Source organism: Ambystoma mexicanum, chromosome 2q (genome assembly GCF_040938575.1).
Source record: "Ambystoma mexicanum isolate Mex_15411 chromosome 2q, UKY_AmexF1_1, whole genome shotgun sequence".
Classification (NCBI taxonomy): Eukaryota; Metazoa; Chordata; class Amphibia; order Caudata; family Ambystomatidae; genus Ambystoma; species Ambystoma mexicanum.
Genome location: NC_090924.1, coordinates 1,276,692,673 through 1,276,714,025, shown reverse-complemented (window position 1 = coordinate 1,276,714,025; position 21,353 = coordinate 1,276,692,673). Strand labels below are relative to the sequence as shown.

The 21,353-nt window shown below is 45.6% G+C and overlaps 1 protein-coding gene across 1 annotated transcript in view; it reads right to left on the bottom strand.

Annotated features, from left to right (window-relative positions):
• The window catches only part of ACAD11 (acyl-CoA dehydrogenase family member 11), a 728,164-nt gene that overhangs the window by 577,834 nt on the left and 128,977 nt on the right, over positions 1 to 21,353 (bottom strand). Inside the window, exon 2 of the mRNA XM_069648691.1 lies at positions 21,114 to 21,213. Coding sequence (XP_069504792.1) covers positions 21,114 to 21,213 — 100 coding nt within the window. The remainder of the gene's footprint in view (positions 1 to 21,113; positions 21,214 to 21,353) is intronic.

Below are 21,353 nucleotides of genomic sequence, written 5' to 3'. Positions count from 1 at the left end.
TTTTTCAGGAAGATCAAGGAGGTTCTCATAGGCCTAGGAGAGGGAGATGTAGTTCTGGGCAGGATCTTCAATACATTGCCAGATGGTGATTTGGGTAAAACAGGGGACTCTGGCTCATACGTGCAGGAGATGGCCAGGAATTAATGACTGACTTGCTTAGGTGTGCCTGACTTGGAATAGAACTTGGCGGATAGAAAACGCATTAGGAAACCTTAGACATTACACTTGAACCCCTATCAGACATCCTTGCACATCCACCTGTCTCCAGGGATCTCTTCAGAGACACTTTGGAAGAGAGATGGGGAATGTAGTGACCACAGACCATTTCAGACCATGCAGACATGGAACACCCCCTAGACTGCTCATCAGCCTGCCAGGGAGAGGGAGGGAATGGGAGACTAGAGGGTTCATCTTGGCTAATGCTGCCTTTGTGGAGTAAATTTTAAAAAGACACAGTCTAACCTCTAATGATGGATCAGTGTCTGATGGGTTTGTCCTTTGGGATGCCCTGAAAGTGGCCATCAGAAGTAAAATCATCAGTTCTGCATAGCACAGGTGCAAATTAAGGGGACGTGAATTACATTTATTGGAAGCAGAACGTTGCAGCCCGGAGCAAGCAAACACTGATGATACCACTGACCGTTCTAAGTAAGGACTAAGGGGAACGAGAAGCTCCCTGGACCATAAGCTGAACAAACAGGCAGAATAAGGCCCGTTATACTCAAGGCAGGCCTTCTGAGAATATGGAGTTCCTAGTTGGCGAGTCGCTTAAAGAAAGATGAGGAGTGCAGGGAGTTGCATCTATTGTGCTTACTGGGGACTTGTTAAGAAGGAAAAAAAGAAATTAGTAAGGCCTTTATGGCATTTTACAGGGATCTCTGAAGATAAGACTGAAGACTGACCGATCATCACAGAGCAGAGAGAATTTGCTGGGGGAAAAATAGAGCACCCTGAGCCATCCGCAGGAGAATCTGAGGCACTAGACATGGCAAGTAGTACAGATGACATTTTGGAGGCCACGGGACTAATGCAGACAGGGAAGATCCTGGGTCCCAATGGACAACCTATTAAATTCTACCAGACATTTGGCACACAGCTCTCCCCTGTTCGGCAAAAACCTCATCATTCAGCAAAGGGTCATCGCCGAGACGATGCATCTGGTACTTCTAACTGTAAACCAAAACCTGGGAAGCTCTGCATTAATTGTTAAACCTTCCAACCAATATCTCTTCTAAATGCAGAAGCACGACTCCTGGTCAACATCTATACCAGACTGTTGGTAAGGATTATGCTCAGGAATATCCACAAAAACAAACTTGTCTCATAGCTGAGATAGCAGAAAAAGCTTTCCACAGAGTAGACCACGTTTACCTTAGACAGTTGTGGTGGAGAAGTATTTGTGGCCTAAGATTCCTGGCCTTATTTGACACCTTGTATGGTAAAGCTTGGGCACAGGTCACAGTGAATGGGGCAACATCTACATCGAGAGGGAGACATAGCATGGCTGCCCACTGTCGCCCCTCCTTTTTGATGTAATCTTTATTGAGCCTCTAGCTATAGTGATGAGACTGAACGAAAAGATAAAGGGGATTCAATATGGTGAGTGTGTTTCCAAGGAACCGCTCTATGCAGATTACCTATAAATGCTGTTATCAGACCCTAAAAACTCCTACAGATACGTGATGAGCAATTCAGAAGGATTTGTGAGTGTTTCTAACTTCATGGTTAACAGCTCTAAGACTGAAGTGTTCCCCATCATTGTTTCCCATTATTCCAATGGGGCAGTTTACCTGGGCAAAAGAGAGGTTGAAGTTCTTGGGGATCCACGCTAGTAGACACACACCAAGCCCTAGCGACCAACGCATACTTAAAACTCGTTGAAATTAAGACCCTATGCAGGAAACAGTCCATGTTAAATCTAACCCTCTGAGGAAAGATTGGAGCAGTGTACATGACCCTGCTGCCAGATCGGCATTATCCTTTCAACATGCTCCCATTGCCGCCTCCTGCAAAATCTCTTTCAGCGCAAAACGCAACATATTTAATGGATTCTTATGGGCAGAGGGCACTAGGGCTAACATCTCCTAAATGTTCTGCAGAGTCCAGTTCCACAATGGGGGCCTTGGTCTCCCCAATATAAAGTTGTACCAGAGAGCCTACACCCTTGGAACACTCCATCACTGGATCAATATAGACTCGTACCAGATGCCAAACTGGGTACAAATTGAAGAACACTCAGTCAGTCCCCCTCCAATTGACTGTCTAGCTTCCATGAACAAGAAGCTCGCGACTAAGTCCATCTCCATTTCCAAGAATCAAAAAAGGGAATGAACATACAATGATGAATATCTTCTGTTGCGAGAATAGTGCCTTTAAAGAAACTCAGAAAAACATGTTTTACCACCATACACTCCACAGTACGTCTAGGCGGAAAGCACGGATATGAAAGTTGGGTCAAGCACACTAGATTTCTGAGATTCAAATAGAAGCTCCAGTCAGAGAAGATTCATCGATCTCACCACCTCCAATCACTATTTGGCTCCCTTCTCTCCATGTTAAACACCAGCATGCATGACACTCCGGGATACTGTCTCCAGCACTAGCACGAACACCGATTGCACAGACCGGGCAGAGTCTGATTTAGTCACGGGTCTTCCACATTGAATAAAGCAGGTCCTTTCTGGACCACAGCAGAAGGATTCCGGCTAAAGCGGTTATACATGCTAAATGTGTAGCTCTTGCACAACTGGACTATGGGGTTCCCAGCACCAGGTCTTGACAGTACTGTGGGCCATCTAGAATAGAGGATCACATACTCTTCCGCCCTTTGTACATCGTGGCATTAACGATTTGTCCGAGAGGAGGTTTCCTGACTGTTTCCAGCCCCCCCCCCCAACAGTATTTGCTCTACTACCGACACCACAAGGACTGTCCCTTGGATATGACCACTCTTGAATTTTAACAGGTAGTTCATCTACCACACAAGCAGTAACTTTGGCCCTGAAAAAGGCTAGGCTCATCAGAATAGATCGAGCACGCACAGCCGACACTCGAGCAGGCCGTTCTACAACCAGGTTACAATAAAAGAAGATCCAGCATTAACTGGCAACCAGAATGGGGCAGCTTTGCTCTGTCAAAATGGCATATTTGCAAGTTATTGGGCAATAGGTTGCCCTATATCAAGAATCATATTCCGCCAGTGAATTGCAGTGTTTTTTCATGATTGGCTGCTTACCTATGTATTTCTACTGTACAATAATTGTAATTTGGATTGTGTTTGAAACCGTGGGTCCTTCCTTTCTGTGACACCATGGTTCTATGCAGTTGGGTGATGTGTTTGGGCCAGCTGTAAGATTGGTTTAAGGTATGCATGTACATGAAAGTATTTTGTTATGATGTTATGAACAGTCAAAACATTGCATTTTTGTGTTGGTGGTCACTTCACTCATCTCTGTCAATTTCTGTCTGTTTTGGACATATTGTACTTGTATTACAAATAAACAAATATTTTGGTAAAAATATTTTAGTAATTTATTGTGGAATCTGGTTTACTCAAATAATAAAGAGTATTAATATAGCAGGTGGGATTATATTTTTGTGTTGCAGGACACTCCGATGCACTTCGTACTCTCCAAAGTGTCCTTGCACTCTGCGCCCCCCCTTTTCCATCTGCCATTGATGTGCCATGTCATAGGGCAAGGAAGAGTTAGAGAGGGACTTGAACTTGGTAATTATGGACTAAGATTGAAATCTGATCCGTGAACATGTTTATTGCACAAAGATGGATCTTAATGCTCATTATTCTCTGCAGAGCAAAATCTTTATTGGTTGCACTGGAGGATATAGTCCTGTAAACTACTCCCCATCAATGAATGCTGGTTCTGGAGGGAGGCAGGTTAGTATCCGCAGTTACAATGCCAGCGATTACTTTGAAGTCATTTACTTCAATGTAATTATTTTGAAAAAACTTAAGGGGTTGTGGGTAAAGGGATAAACAAAAGGGTGGGGGGCTAGGGGTGGGAGTAGTAGTGTAGAGGAAAAAGGGGTGTGGGCTGAACCCACAATTCAGAAAGAAAAATAAATAATAATAAAAAGTAAATTACTTCGAAGTAATAACCGGCGTCGAAATGACATGAAACCGTCAGTTGGCACGACGGCCCACATCTTCTGTGGCTATGAGACAGGGTCAAGGATCTGACCCTTGAAGCAAGCATGATGGAACTACCAGGATGTCCCCTGAGTCAGTCGTGCCCCAGTGGCGGAGGCAGTTGGGAGGGCCCCAGTCTCTGTTCCCCACTTATTGCAACCACTGGTTGCAAGTGATTCTGCTCATCCCATACCGAATGCACAATATGCTGGCCAGTGCGTTTGTCTTTTCCGTTTCAGGACTACCAAACTCAGAAATCCTTGTGATTTTAAGATAGAACATGCAACCCACTGGCGAGGGGTGCATCGGAGAATATCAAACCAGCGGAAGGTGCTCGCTGCGGACCAGAAATCAGGATGATCATCTGCCACGGAATACGAACTCTGAAATTGACTTTTGCTGTAGCAGGCTGCCATAGTGAGACACCAGCAGACCAGCGTTTAAAAAAGTGGTGGCGCTTAAAGTGTGTTTTAAGGTGTAGCCAGACCCATGGGGGAGAGCAAGAAATGGGCTGACCCGTGGTAACAGCTAAGAGACAATTGAAACGGAGGAGGAGATTGATAGAAATGGACAGGAATAACAGTGGGTGTGGGCTGTTTAGGTGAGGTCAAGGGGCAAGGAGACAGACCCTTGACCAGGCGGTGAAAGGACGGTGGAACCGAGCGTGGCAGAGAGAGAACTGAAGGTGACATTGGATGGAGAGAGAGAAAGTGGTACTTGAGTGTGAGAGTGCGCGTGTATGCTGAGCATGGCTGAGTGAGGGAAACTAAGTGTGGGAGTAGGCAAGAAAGTGAGAATGAGTGAGAAGTGTGATGGGGAGCGTGAAAGGAGGCCTCATCAGTAAAAGGTACAGTGAGCTAAAACGTAGTTGTGGATCACGTCTCTAAGGGAACCAACCCACAGAACAGGTTTTTTTAGCCATGTTCTCTTTCTCATTAGAGTGGGTGCCCACATTTTTTATATAAGATCATTCAATGCTTTTTGCTTAGTTCAGCAATCTGGACAACAGGTTTTTTGGACAGTGTGTTCAGAGTTCTCCTTGGACAACTGCTTGATTATTTTTCCGCTGAACATCACCTCATTCTTTTAGATGACTTTAACCGTCCCTCTCAAACCACATGTCTATTTTTTTTCTTTTCACAGATTTACATGGTTTTCCTCATTTTAAACCTTTAATCTGTTGTAGACAAAGTTTTCATTGTTTGTCTACCACCTGTCTTTGTTATTCGTTCCGTTGTCTGTGTCACTCCGAAGTCCTTCCATTTTTTTAAGTATTAAGATCACCATTCTTACAAGCGCTAAGTTGATCTTCATTGTTTCTCCTTCTATAAGGATGTTCCACCAGTCTTCCGCGCTCCTTGTGACATAGTTTCTAAGTAAATTGCCCAAACATTGCTCACGAGCTTCTCGTAGTCCCATGCAATGGAGTGTGAGATGTTTCAGGGTTTCTTTTTCTCCTTTGAGCTCACAAACTCTACATATTGCGTCTCTGCTCATGACTTTCCTCCTTTGTAATATTTCTCCCGTTCGCAAGATGTTCAGTCTAAATTTTAGGAAAAGAGTTCGAAAGTACCAATTCAGGAATAAGGTCAAATAGCTCGGAATCTGGTTCAGTTTTCTCGGTTGTGCCCAGAAATCTTCATAGCCTTTGCATTTGCCGATGGTTTCCTGGGTTTCTATCCAGTCTGCCATGTACAGTTTTTTCTTGGTTTTGTTTGGGTTTATCCACAGATCATCTTCTGATTCATTTAGGTTCACCAAAATCTCTCGCCATGCTTCTTGCCATTCTGTTAGTGTTGCATCTGTTTTTTCTTTTATTGCTTTGTTCAGCACTTTGAAACCTCCGGTTGCATTTTCTTCCAAGCATTTTCGATAGAAGGTTAGCGTTTTCCATATCACTATGGTTTTAAGCGAAGTTAATGCCAACTCTCTCCTTATCAACTCTATTGGCACAGATTTGGGAAGTTGTAGCACTTTTCACCAGAATTGGCCTTCTAGAGTTGACCATGTTTGTGTCGATATGGGTCTTGGTGATTCAACTCCATATGTCAGGGTGGGCACGACTTTCATCCTATAAAAAGTTACCAATGGTGTTAGGGTAAATCTACAGTATCTTTTCATCAGGATTTTCCCTTGAGATGCTAAGTTGTTTGCTTTTTGTTTTAAACCTTCGATTCTTGGTTTTTCACTTTTGGTATTGTTTATGCAAACTCCCAGGTATGTCAGTGCCTCCACTTCCTGAATTTTTTTTACCGTTCAGCAGCCAGCCTGACTTACTCATTTTGTTTTTTCTCCCTCCTGGGCGCAGCTTCAGGATCCACGATTTTCCTGGATTAATTACCATGCGAAAACCACATGTCAGAAATCTGAACTTCAGTCTTTTCTTCGTGATGTGACAAATCATTGGATGTCGTCCCGTCTTTGATGGGGGAGAACCCTTCTCATGTAGCCAGGCCGGTGCAGCCACAGTCCAATAATTCCCCTAGGAGTGGTGCATCGCAGGAGGATCACATGGGGAGGGCACACCCTCATGGGATGAGAGATGAAACCCTAGGAGGAAAGCAGTATATCCATACCACTAGCCCAACTCCTTCACCCTCTTACCCTCTCCAAAGTAGTAAAGTCCTCAGTACTTCTATGTGTGCAAACAAGGTAGAGGTTTGTTCTACTTTTATTACAAAGAAGAACGGTCTTAACATCCTGAAGAACAGTACTGCGACAAATAAGATGCACGAAGTGGGGGAAGAGCACCCCACAGAAAGCAGTCCAGTTTATGTAATCTGACCGAGCCCGACAAATGAATTAACAGTGAAGAAGGACTTAAAGCAGGCACCAGTCCTCCCTGGAGGAGCCGTGAAGAAGAGGACAGTGTTTGCTGCTCCTGTGAAGATGTCAAGAGCTCCAGAGTCTGTCCCGAAGTACCAGATGGGATGGTAGGTTGGCTGGCGACGAAAGACAGGCGATTGAGGTGTTTTAAGTGGCGCAAAACGCGCAAGGAAAGCTGGTGGTGCACACCGGGCTCAGACCCAGCCGAGCCGCTGTAAGCAGCACAAGTCCCGCGGTTGAAGGAGGAAGTTAGGGAAAGGCAGACGCCCTCACGCACTGAAGTCACAGGTATGTGGGAGGGCTAGAAGACGCTGGGAACACAAGGAAGTGGACGCAAACAGAGGAGGGGGCAGAAAACCCCAAAGCCTAGAGTCTGGGACTCTGAAACTGCAAGAAAGTGGTGGAGATAGAGAAGGGGAAGAATACTCCGAACCAAGGGTCTGGGAAGATGAGGTGGTGGTGGTCCATAGAAAAGGAGGGAGAAAACCCTGAACCGAGGGTGTGGGATCCTGCAGAACCGAGGGTGTGGGATCCTGCAAATAAGAAGAGCTGGTGGTGAGGAAAGAAGGGTGGAGCATACTGCAAAGCAAGGGTCTGGGACCCTGAAAACTATAGTGAAGCAGCCGTTACATCCCTGATCAAATATGGTAGGGCTTGGCAGGAGAGTAAAGCAAGCCTACCCAGAAGGAAGTGCAGTGTGGAGAAGATACAATGGTTACTCATCTTCATAGTCATAGTGCCTGTGAGAAAGGTGAACCAGGTGGGCTGTGAGTTAAGTAGTAATTGGCAGGAGGGTATACCAAGCATACCTAGAAGGAGAATTGTATTTTCTCTGCGAGTCTGGGATTCACACCCATAAAAGAAGAGGAATCTGGGGAAGGGAGATGACCCCTGGGATTGTGAACATTGTGACAAAAAGCTGAAAGAAGGTTGATACTTTCTTACCATCTTAAGGAAGTGGGACTAGGGGAAAGTGGGCACTTCCTCTTGGAACTTGTGAAATACTATGAGAATTCAAGAGAAGGGCAACATTCTCTTGATCCCTGTGGAACTTCGGTTATATTTACACCAATTGAGCAGATAACCCTGTTGCACCTTATATTTAGTTATTAGTGTGAGGGCGAGAGTTAGGGTATGACACGAAGGTGGACTTCTCTTTATTTTGCCATCCTGACAGAACCCTTTAAGACTTATGTTGAGGCAGGGAAACGGCTCTTAGCGTTAGGGCTAATAGGGCCTTTCCCCCCAACTCAATTTTTACTTTAATAAATGTCTGTAGCAATACAAAATGTAACATGTGTCTCGATCCATCATTACTGCACCCTCACAGTGACCACGCTCTCCACTCTATCCATAAAATACCTACCCCCACAGGGGGTAACTCTTTGGGTCTCTTATTCATCTCCGCCTCTCAGCCACTAATACTGCTGTCACACCATCCATATCTGAACACTGTAAGGGAGGCATGGTAACACAAGTATGACACTGACACAAAAGGTACAATTTGTAAAATCTTTATTGAAGTTTTCAGTGGGGTTGGATAAACTCCTACTTTGCCCTCTAGCTAGGATAGGAGCAGTCTCGACCATCAAATAATAAATTAAACCGTCCTAGTTGAGTATGTCAAATCAAACATGGCCTATACTAACAAAACATAATGTCTGCCCCATCTCTTGTACAAAAAAAGTGTGTAATGGAGAATATGTATGCAAAGGAAAGTCTGTGATCAAATATAAAAGGATAAATGTGGCTGAGTCAGCTCTCCTGCCCCACGTTAGACAGCAGAGTAAGGCGGTCGCCGTGGGCAGGATGACACGATCTAGCTCAGATTCTGAACACAAAGGCAGTTCAAAATGTGGATCGAGGACTTCCACATTAAAGTCTCACTTTCTAGCTTCAAAAACACAGTTTAACAAAAAAAGTTCACGTTGGTCTCCCTCAGTCGGGCTTGGACATTTCAAAGCAAACCACTTGCAGGGGTTCCCTTACCCAAACTTAGTTCACATCCTTTATGGGTTCCCTTCTCCCAACTTATTACACTTCCGGCCTCCCTCAGTCGGGCCCGGAACTTTTCCTTGATGTAGAAGACTTTCGAATGTGCGCAGCCTTTTACTATAGACCTCCGCAGGACCACTTAGACTTTCCCTTTAAAATCACACTCTTGCATTATTTGCCCCAGTGTCCCTTGGTCTGGGTAGTTTGAGGTCATAAGCCCCTAAGTTCAACGTTCACCTTTTACTCTCCCCTTCTGTTAGGATTAATTTTGATCACTTTGCTTTCACAGTTCATTCACTTTATCACTACAAACATTTCACCTTTCACTGAGTCTTTCGAGTGGGCAATTTCCTTTCGCCGGACCACTCTGTTATTCAGTATTGCTGGTTTCACAGCTATTGCTATTTCAAAGTTCATTCACAGGTCTGCCTTTCTTTGCGTCTTATCCACACTCGTGCAGCCTTCAATGTGTATGATATATTGTTGGCACTTCAATCTTTCCTTAACACACACCAGTATTTCATGTTGCTTGCCAACTATTCCAGATGTGTGCATTTCTTTATTGTCTTTGCAGTTTTTTCACAAGTCAAGGTTAATACCACAGGTTTGCCCTCGCTTCCCCAGCTATGCCATTCACCCGGGAGGGTCGCTGGCGTCCTTGAAACACAATGCAACCTTCATGTTTGGGATTTGGCCTTGTCCACGTATCTTTCGCAGCCTTTTGGAGTCAATGACCTCCTGCAGGGAATTCCCGGGCTTCTCTACCGTTTGCTCTCGTCCGTCAGTCAATTGTTCTTCACCCCGGATGTTCTGCTCCTGCTCGTGTTCCACCCGGCTCAGACTGTGTCTCTATGTTCCGCCTTTTATCCGTGTGAGGAGAGCTAATTGGTATCAGATTCATGCACTTAAACTCAAGGGCCTGACTTTGCCGGACCCGATTAGTGGGACATGTCCAATGCGATATGTAAGAGTAAGCTTCTTTACTCTCAGTCGCCTTCTTCCTCGGCCCAGTGTGTGTGTAAAAAGGGGGAGGGGTGGGTTGGGACATCGGAGAATCCTAAGAAATAGAATGGGACACGGGTACAGGAAAGGGGGGGGGGAATACTGCATCTTACCATTGGTCACCTCATCCCCAGTCCCCGAAGACCCCTATCCCAGGTGATCCTCCCGCACTGGTCCACCCCCAGGGTCTGGATCTAAATGCGATGGCCGTGCCCTGGCCACCTGAGAGAGATCCCTGGGGACTAGTAGGTGAGACACCCTTTGGTTACTCACAACACTTAAATTGTTTCCACTATCATCTCATTTCCACCCTCTGACATTTCCTCACCACTTGCTTCACCGATTACTTAAAGGAAATGTAAACCTGATGCCATTCTCCCTTTTCTCTCTGACCTACAGATCTCACTCTCCTCCTTCACACCCGATGCCTCTTCCACCAACACTGCCTTCTCCAGCTTCCAACCCCTACTATATGACTCATTCTCATCTCACATTCCAACTGCTTACTTTCACCGCCAAGTCTCAGCATCCTCAGCCATGGGTCAGCCCATTCATATACTCTCTCCACACAGACAAGACTCAGCTGCTGAGCAAATGGAGGCGTACCCACTTGCATGGGGACCTGATACTCTACCTCTCTGCCTGAACTCTCTAAAGTCCACTCTTGATAGAGGGAAGAGGGAAAAGGGAATTATACCTTACCCTTCTCGATTCTCACTCCAACCATCCTTGTCTGCAACAGGGACTTCAAAGCTCACTCCTAGGACCATGAACTCCACTCTCACAGTTTAAGGACCTCGCTGAATACTTCACTGTGAACATTTCCAAAATTAGAGACTCATTCCTGACCTTCCTCACACTCCCTCCTCTTACATTTTACACTCTGCCTACTCTACCATCATGCTCTGTCTCTATCTCCCACTATAGCCACACTAATACTAATGAAGTGCTACCTCTACTGATGAAGGGGTAACTAGAGGGACATCCCTAGAAGTGGGAGGACTTTGGGCTAAGTAAACTATGAAACATTGGGGGCATACTTTCACATACATTTGGTAACTCACATTAATTCATGCACGTTTTTAGGGGTTTAGTAGCCATTTCTCTGTTGGGGGCTTGCGTTAGTTAGCCCATTCACCTCCTGAACAAGGTGCTTTTCATCTGCTGTTACGAACATGCATATACGCTGACAGTTTTCTGGGTCAAGTTACAAACCTTGTATTAGTCAGGCTGGTAAATTGTTTTTAAACTGATTATTTTGTCATTTTTTTACTCGATACAAACATTAGTACATTGACATACATAGATGTTACCATACAAATAGAAACTCTCTCTTCAATGTGTATACAGGTTACAAATTAATGTGTAGAGTAATCATTAGTTCATGCATTAACAGTGCATGTACTCCTGTATCACGGATGTAGGTAGCATAAGAACAAAAAACATTCAATCTCAAACTAAGTATGAATAAAGAAATTGCTGCAACTTTTCCTTAATTCTGGTTGCTAGAAACAAGGTATGCTAATTAAATCCTTTCTTTTGACCTCTGAGGGGTCAAATGCCGGAGAGGAAGGTGACCCAACCTTCTACTGATGAAGGCCAACCCCTCTTGTGCAGAAAAAGCTACCAAACCTTTGTCTAACACCTCCGTGACACGTCTTCTGAGAATTGTTAGATATACAGGTTAGTAGTTTTTTTCTGATTTTGTTTGAGGGAATACCCCTTTTTGTACAGTCCCTCAATTCTCTTATAGAACTGGTGGTGTAACCCCTCTTGTGCCCCATCAGACCCTCTTGCTCCTCAGCTAGTCAAGTCTATTGCCCCTTTAGTGGCCTCTGACCTCATTCAACTCTCAACCCGTCCTTCGTCTCCGCTTGCTTTCCCTTGGTTTTCAAAACAGTCACATTCATACCGCTCTTAAAAAAGCAATGGGCGGACCTGGACCTAGCGGCTAACTTTTGCTGTGTTTCTCTCCTTCCGCACTTCTATAAAGGGTTGTGCTCAACCGTCTATCAATTTCTTAGACATCCACAAACTTCGATAGCCCCTACAAGTAGGTTATGCTCCAGTCACACCACGGAAATTGCTCTCATGAATGTGTCCAACTTTATTGCCTCTAAGCACTTCATCTATCCGCTTTCCTAATTCTCCTTCACCAGTCTGCTGCCGTTGACACTGTCGATCACCCGGATCTCCTTAATACTCTGTTCTCGGAATACGAGATCAAGACCGTGCCTGGATTCAATCCTACCTGGCACCTCACTAGTACTCCGTCTCCTGGAACAACAACACCTCTCAACTCACTCTTCTAACTGTTGGTGTTCCATCCGGGTCTGTCTTGGATCTGCTCCTCTTCACACTCTACACCTCTGCTCTTTGGGAACCAATCTTCTCCTTTGGGTTCTCATACCAGCTCTCCGTGGAAGACACCCAAATCTGTTCCTGAAGTCACGTATGATCTCTGTCCAACTCTGTCTCCGCCATTAAATATTGGATGAATTTGCACTCTCTGATGTTAAATTCTACCAAAACAGAGGTTCTCTTCTTCCCTGCCAAAATCTCTCTCTCATCTCTTCCTCCGCCTATCCACTTCCCGCCGGACACACTCCCCTACTCTTCTTCAGTTAAAAACCTCAGCATCATCTATGACTCTTTTCACACCTTCTCTACTTTCATCTCCAAAACTGAAACAGCAGTTCGCCTAAACCTCCTAAATATTAGGAAAATCAGGTACCGTCTTCCTTTCAATACTGCCAAGCATCCCTTAAACACTCTTGTCTTCTCTAAACTTTACTGTGCCAAAATCCTCTTTCGACTCCCCAACTATGCTTTTTGTCTGCTTGACAAGATCATTAACTTCCCTACCAGGGCTCTCCTTGAACTCTCTCACTTCACATCTACTTCCTTGTACCGTCATCAGGCTGGATAGCTGACGATGCAAAACATGGCCAGATTTAAATTTCTTCTCCTGGTTCACAAATCCATCCATGGTAAGGCATCACTGTATCTGTCCTCATCTATCCAACTCTAAAAGGCTTCTTGTAATCTCTGCTCTGCCTCCTCGACTACCCTTGTGGCTCCTCGCCGTCTGTTTCCTCTCGCTTCCGCTCCTTCTCTCTTCTTGCTCCCCTTGCATGTAATTCTCTTTCCTCAGACATCTGAGAAACAGTCCACATGGATTTGTTAAAAACCACCTACCTCCTTGCCTCAGAGATACCGAATTAACCTACCTCTCATCTGCCTGCTAGCTAACGTTTTCCCTCGCCTCTACTCTGCCTCTGTCCCTCACTTCCTCTGCCTCCACTCTAGCAATTCACCCATCATGGCTACATCCTGAAGACAGCAGGCTATACCACCTACCTGCACTTAAACATGTCCAATCTTTGCTGTCCTTAATCTATGCATGTCCACTTATGTATTGTCCCGGGTGGCTGTTCCATTTGCTCCCCTCCACAACCAGGTCAGAATGTCCCTCAAGCTCACAGCATTGTAAGAAGCTCACCGCTTCCCATCAAATCTGATTTCTTATCTATTGTACTTTTGTTTGTGATCCAAAGAACAATGTTCCTCCTGTATATAAATAAAATAAAGTTCGAGGAACATAGTACATTTATTATTGGGTCTTTTGGGAGATGTGATGCAGTCACAAACACTTTTTACATATAACCTTTCTATGGGTACGACTTTTTTACTTTGGGTATTAGGTGGACACTAACAAGTCAAAACTGTTCAATTGGAGTACTAATAGAAGGGAGACTGGATGTGAGGAGGGACACAACTGGTCAATGTTGTTTAGCTATTTACTTAACTTTTGATGGCCCATGCCATGCTCATCTCTAGGGTGCTTTGCACCCACCAACTGTCCCCTCCATGCCCAAAGAACACCCTTATAGGATCTCTTTGAGCTAGCCCCATCAAGCAGTAATATCAAAGGTTGTGCTTCTTAGGGCTTCATCATGCTATTTCCAAACAGTCTTCTGTTTGCCTTCAACCACTTGATTTATTAGCAAAATATGTGCTTTGTGTTCCTTGCACTGAAGGCTTGTTAAAAACCAGCATTGGCCAAGCCAATTGCTTGTGTATAGGTGTTAGATAGGCATTTGCAGGCACTCATATCATATGTCCAGACACAAACACATTTATGGCCTGGCAGCACCATTATGGCAGTGGCTTTTCAAATGCCTACCCGATGCCTACATAGAAATGAAACGTGTTGGCTTGACAATGCTGGTCTCTGCTTTCCTTGACGCAAGATATCCTAACCTAGTTCCCAATCCCATTTTCTGTATCTGCTTGCCTATCATGTAGCTGTTTAATTTCTGAGGAGGTTCCCCATCTTGTATGTTGCTCGCCCACCGTTCTGTTTCCTCTGTTCCGTCGTCTTCTTGTATTTAGTTTTAGTTGTCATCCATTTAGTCTCTTATGCCTTCAGTGGTGTCCTGTTTGGCAGGTTGTTGAAGAGAGGGGTGTCATGCCCTGCATGAAATGATGATGGATGTCTGTGGCGTGTACTGTGATGAAATGCAGAATGCTTGAAGAGATGCTGGGTTTAGTGATCCATGTTTTTCAGTTGGTGCCAGTTTCCCAAAGGTGGTGGATCAACGGGGGATGATCCCTTGTTTAACTTGTCCTCTGCAACTGTGAGCCTGTACCTGCATCCGAATGACCTGAACCTGCATACTACAGTTTCCCATTCCTTTCTGAAATCACTGACCTCCCACTTCCCCGCCAGTAGATCAACTAGAACAGTGGCTAGGCTTGCTTGGCTGCCTGATGGTTGGGACTGGATCCCCTCTGCACCACCTCTTTTTTCATGTTAATTGTGACTAAAATGTACTAATAGAGACTCTGCGTGGGGGTTACAGCTTCACAGGTGCTGCCAACATATGTGCAGCCTCCAACTCTTGAGACATTCCATCTAATGCCACGTAATGTCTCATATCCCTTGTGCATCATGTGGCAGGTGCAGTCTCACATGGGCGCAAGTGCTGCCAACATATGCAAAGAGCAGCCACACCTTTCTCAGAAATTCCCATCTAATGCCTCATATGTCGGGTATAGTCACCAAATGTAAGTTGAAGCCTGACATGTCCTGTGGATTTCATCCAATGGCAATGAATGTCTCACATGCCTGGTACAATCACCCTAAGTATTGCAAGGCTTCACATTCCAGCTGTTCCCATCATAATGCAAGTGCATATAGTCCATATGTATAGTCACTAGTTAGCTTCTCCTTACTCCTGCGAAAATAACCTTTGCAACACATGTTGCATCCACTGATCATGTATGAAGTACAACATGGAGTTTATTTTAATTTCCTTTATTTATTTTTTATTAATTATAATGTTCATTTATAACTTGCTTAATACTAGCGAGTGGTTTCTAAGCTGCAGTATCGGGATTCGAACCTGTGCTACACAGAGTTGTCTTGCTTCCAAGACAAACGCATTGCCCCTGGCATCCAATGGGCTCCAGCCTTCCACAGCAGTCTCCTTTGGATGTTTGTGCAATGCAGATTATTCATCGGTTAAGAGTTACTCTTTCACAGTCTCACTCTTTATTACACGGGCCTCTTCATCTCAGAGCTCCCAAGAGACGTTGTTGAACCAAGTACAAGACGTTGTCCTCGAACATGCACCCGTTGGAGTTATCGCCCTTTGCTCAATTTCCAGGTCTCCTGGGATTACTAAGACTTCATTTCCCAACTTACATCAGTTTGGAAGGTCGTATCTGTCCTTGGTTAGATTTAGATTCAAAACAAAGTCGGCATTGTACAGACTATTTCCCAAAACATGTAACAATTTGGATAACCACTCTCCGTTCTTGGTTGCACCTAAATTCACCAATGTCGCATTGAATTGATACAGCCGTTTCCCAACATTAATCAATTTGCATTAACACACTGTGTTCTTCATCATGGTACAGTCAACACTAATGTATTTTGAGCTTGATAGGCGTTCAGTTTTCAAAATCCACCACTTTCGATTTTCAACACGCACCAATTTGTATTATCACACTTTATTCTTACTCTTAATGTTTAAGAGATTTTGCCTGGAGAATTGTCCCTCAATTCCCAGCCCATAACCTATAATTACGCATTTCACTTTGTTCTCTTTCAATCTCTTGATTGAGAGTTAACTGCATTTTCCACCATAAATCCGTCCATCAGTTCCCAGGTCGTAATGTATATTCAAGTCTGTCAATTGGCTCTCTTTCAAGGTTTAATGGGAATGTGGACTAAGTTCCCCAAAACGTGTCAGCTTGCTCCCCCTCATTTTTGTAATCGGTCTGCGTTACCTTGTATTGCAGGACGTCCAGTAGGCTGACCAATAGCCACAGTCTCCACTGGAACCTTCTTATTTTGCTGGGTCTTTCACCTGTTTCACAACTCTACTTAAGCCTGTCGGTTATTCTCTCCCTCTGCGTTCATTCATTCGCAGCTCTCCATATCTTTCTTTTATCTCGCTCTCAGTTCTCCATTTGTTTTCCCATACCAAGGCTCATGGTGTTTGCACTGCTTGGGTTCCACGAGTCTATGCCAGACTCACTTGCTCGCCATTTATTTGCGTGGTCATATTTTAGATATGCCCTGCAATGTCTGCATAGTCTTGTCAGCCTGCTTCCATTCCAGACACTTATTTTCAGCAGCCTTGGTGACGTGAGCATGACACCAGTGGTGGTGTGTTCCGCCACACAGATATAATAAAAGGGATGGCCCAGACATGGACTCATCAGTTGACCATGGAGCCATCATGCATGTGTAACTCAGTCCTTACACGGCACATCGCCCGCGGTGGCACCTGCAACAATTGACAATGAGGAGGTGAAGCAACCAAGGAGCAGACCGCCGCCCGGGCTACCTACTGGTTGCCGACAGCGGAGCCGAAACATGTCAGGGGGCTGCCTACGGGTCAAGGGATACTGCAGGGAGCACTTAAGTTCGTAGCCCGTGGCTACATGGGCTCATGCGCTGCACAGCCACTGAGCATAGCTATTCCCGGAAGTGTACAGAGAGGATAAACGTCTCTCGGTCTCTCCGCCTCATACTACCAGGTGAGGCCACTGGTCGCAGCTCTCCCCAAGGAGAGTACTCGTGTGGTCTGGCCTGTCCGTTACTCACCAAGGTCAGATACACCAAGCCCTCAACATCAGGACAAGAGCACTCCCACCCGGTGGTGCTCAACGTACACACAAGTTTGAGCATTAGAGGGAGGGTACCACACCCCTGACGACTGTACATCCAGGACATCTGCACACCCAGGAGGTAAACCACAATGTACAGGCACAACCCTTTGACATGAATGAAGAAGAGGAGGAGGAGGAGGAGGAGGACATTGTGTCGTCGTCCACGGCCCCAGGAATGAGCATCACGCAGTCACATAGCTGCCCCCAAGGGTAGAACATCCGTCCCACAACCCAGAATTCCAAAGTAGCCCAGTTCTTGAATTTGACATACAAGGTCGGCCCAAATGGACACTATGGGTGGAACGTCTCAAAATGTATTTTGATGTTCCAGGGGTGAAGGAGTACGCACGAAAAGGGTTAATGTTCCTGTACTCAGGGCCAGCCTTAGGGCAGGGCGGGCCGGGCGACCACCCGGGGTGCCATAGCCCCCCGCGGCGCCAGCTAAGGGGAGCCTTTCAAGGGATACCCCAAGCTGGCATGGTGGGAGAAGTGTCCTTTTGAAATTAAATGCGCTCGACGGAGTGGGCACATTTGACAATAGGGTGCTGGCACCCTATTGAGATAATTACCTTCCTGCTACAACGCGGGAGCAAGCCAGTTTTCATTAGAATAGGGCCCTGATGCTTGCATCAGCGCCCTATTCCAGTGATTATCTCCCTGCTCTGGCGCGGGAGTGGGGAGATAATCATCTTAATAGGGTGCTGCAGCACCCTATTGTTGTTAAATGCGCCCGCAGCCTTCTCCCACCACCAAAAAGAAACATTTGGCGCCTACAACCCCCCTGCGCCCCAATTACCATGGGGCGCAGCGAGAGGTGGGTGAGGGCGTCAAATAGTTATTTTTCTGCGCGGGGCACTGTCTGTTCTACACAGGAAGTGAAGTGCACAAGCTTTTGAAGACACTTCCACAAGGCAATAGTTAACAACTACTTCACCCCAGCTGCAGTAACAGATTTTCAAGGAACCAGGATGGCTGCTTATGAGAATTTTGGAGTTAGGGAGAGAACAAGAGCTCGCCACATCAAGAGCCACTCACATGGAGGACGCAATAAAGGGCCTCAGATAGAGGAACCACAGGTGCTCATCACCCCAGAAGTCCTCAAGGTACAAGAAGGAAAAACCACAGCCAGCCCCACACCCACAAAGGAAACAGGACAACAGACGTCCCTGGGAATTCTGTAACTGGTTGCAGAGGATTAGCCCGCATGGAGGTGTTATTACATACCCGGAAGACACTGGCACAGTGCCGAGGAAAGAAGAGGAAGTCCTGACACGGTCAGGCAGCCAGGGCCCGAGACACAAGATGCGTACAATCAGCAGAAGAGTCCGCCTGGAGAAAGACGATGCCGGAAAGATTACAAGACTATGTGGGTGGCATTAACAGTTTGTAACCAATATCCTTCAGAACGCTAATGTTTACGTTGGTTTGTTGTTTTATGGTTAAGAAGGGATGTGGTGACGTCAGCACGACACCAGTGGTGGTGCGTGCCATGTCACATAGTTAATAAAAGAGACGGCCCAGGCTGGACTCATCAGTTGACCACACAGCTGTTGCGTGTGTGCGTCTCACTCCTTACGCGGTGCTTCCTCTGCAACACAGCCCTTCTCAGCATCTGACACCAGGCTTCCAGTTCTGTATTCCCGACAAAGAAACCTTCTCAAGAGTGACCTACCCCTCCCGTCCCAGGTTCTTCAGCTTTCACGTGAAGACGCTCTCCTCGAATATGTATTCTGCAGCAGTTGTGATGGTCTTGAGGTTTTCAGGCTCAGTCATGTAAGGACCAAAAAAGAAGAGAGACTTCATTCTTCTTCTGCTTTGGGGAGGGGCTGTCTCGCCACACCTGGCACCTCAGATTAAGGCTGTCAAGTTTGGTTGCTACCACTTGAAAATCCAACCTAAGGTACTTCCCTTCTTGTACCCTGAAACTGATCTACAATTGTCACCATTATCATTTTTGTCCTTTTGGGTAAGTGTTCAAAATTCTACGGCCAGTATTCTCTCAGACAGTGATCATTTCATGCATATTAAGCCTATACTTTACTTTTGGTGTCTTAGCTCAAGGGGCTTTGTATAACTGAAGCACTCCCACCCTACCCTCCCCCGAATTTTCTTCAGGATAAATTCTACATACCTTCCTGAGCTTAACGATTTTGCTTAACCCTACTTATGGGATCCCCCAAGGTTCTGCAAGCAATAACTGGACAGATCATCCCTTTCCATTCATAATCCCAGTTTCTGGGTCTCGCCGTCACATTCCATTTGCTCCGTATCTGGACTGCTTCCTCCCATTGTGCAGCTAAAACCTGGCAATCCTCTACCCTAACATAACAGTCTAGTTTCCTTCCTTTTCTCGTCATCTCCTTCAGCCTAGTACCAAGAAATTCTCGGGTGTATGTCATGCTCTAGAATGAACACAAATAATGATAAACTTGAAAGCTGCTGCCTTATGTGTCCGTCTGTCGCCATCATATGTCAAGTGCAGCCTGAAACGCCGCAGAAATCCGGTATAGTGCCAATTAACATCACACGTGCAACTCAATCATGACACCAACTCCATTCCCATCCCGACCACCCGACAAGATGGACCTCATCACGTGCCCACAGCCCCATTCTCGAACAAGCTTGTAAGGCTCCATCGCCGAGGGGTCCATGCTTGTGCAGCCTTTTCCAGCTTTTCCTCTTCCCTCGGTAAAGTCCGCTAACACATTAAGAGTGGAAGTAAGGTGTCCCCTCTCTCCCGCGTTGCACTTTTAACCACTCAGGAGACAAATGGCTTCTTTGAAGGGCTGAGGGGGCCATGGGTGTTAACTACTAAAAATAATTGGGTCTCTCGTCATAGCCATTTTGACTTTCATTTCACAAAGCTGCTCCTGCAATGCTTGAACCAATGATCATGCATGGCTTAATGTGATGTGCTTTCTGTCTGCTGAGGTCCTCCTTGCCTGCATGCAGGGTTCGAAATTGAGGTGAGCTGGGAGCTACTTAGCCCCTGCCTATAGCATAGAAGAACCTGGTTAGCTTTAAACCAACAGTACTAGGGAGCTACTTTTGCCTCCACAGGACAACTGATGCCAAACCAACTCAACTATGTGGGGAATCAAATAATATAAAATTAGGACACATCGAAAGCATAAGAGGGCATAACTAATAGATGCAATTATATGTTTGCATTTCATGTGGAATAGGATTTGTGTACCGTTGTGTACTAGCCCCTATTTCCTCATTGGTAGCTCCTGGTGACTGGCTTCTGCTTGAAGCACCTGCTTATCCAATCTTAATCTCGAGCATGACGTAAGACGTAACAGGGATCGACATTAAGATTTGATAAGCAGGGGCTAAAAGCAGCCCCTGGGTATCCATCATGAACCAGTGACCAGGAGCCACCACAGGGGAATGAGGAGCTCGTGCATAGCGTTCGGCAAATCGAACTTCCACATACTATGCACAGATATAATTTTGTCCATTATTTATGACTCCTTATGGTTTAAATGTCGTGCAAAAGATTTTGAATGTTGCACACAGTTAAATTCACATAGGCGTGTTTGTTCGGCATCAGATGGCCTTGGGAGACAAAAGTAGCACCTGGTAGCTGTTGGTGTCGAGCTAACCAGGCTCTTTTATGCCCTACCCAGGAGTGAAATAGCTCCCAGATCCCCCTCAATTTCGAACAAGAGTTCTCAGTGTGGAATGCAGTGTGAGCGAGTTGCTAAGAGTTCGCCGTTTGACAGTTGGGGTTTAGGGTGTGCCAGTGGATGTCCCTTGTGTCATGTGCTTCAACATATCTGCTACGGCCGATCAGGCAGCTTCAAGAACAAAGCCTGCCCTTTTGTACCTGGGTCTCGTGGCTCCTTCCTGGCCCATCCTAACAGTTAACCAGGTATTTCCAGTGGGTACCAGATGGTAGTGTTCATGGTAGGAAATGCAATAAGGAAGTGATTCATAACAGAGGTTTCTGTACCTGATGTGCGCCTGGTAGGAGCAGGCCAGGAGGCTTTTTTCGGAGAACATACTGCTTCGATCCTTTCTGTAATAAAAACGTTGGATTGGATTGTCCGGATCTGCAGAACGTGAACAGAAAACAAAAACAAAAAGTTACATGCTTGACAGCAAGGGACACAATTTGTATTTGTATTTTCTTGATATGTATATAGCGCTTTTTACCAAAACGCTTCACAAAGAGAACATCAACAGTACATTA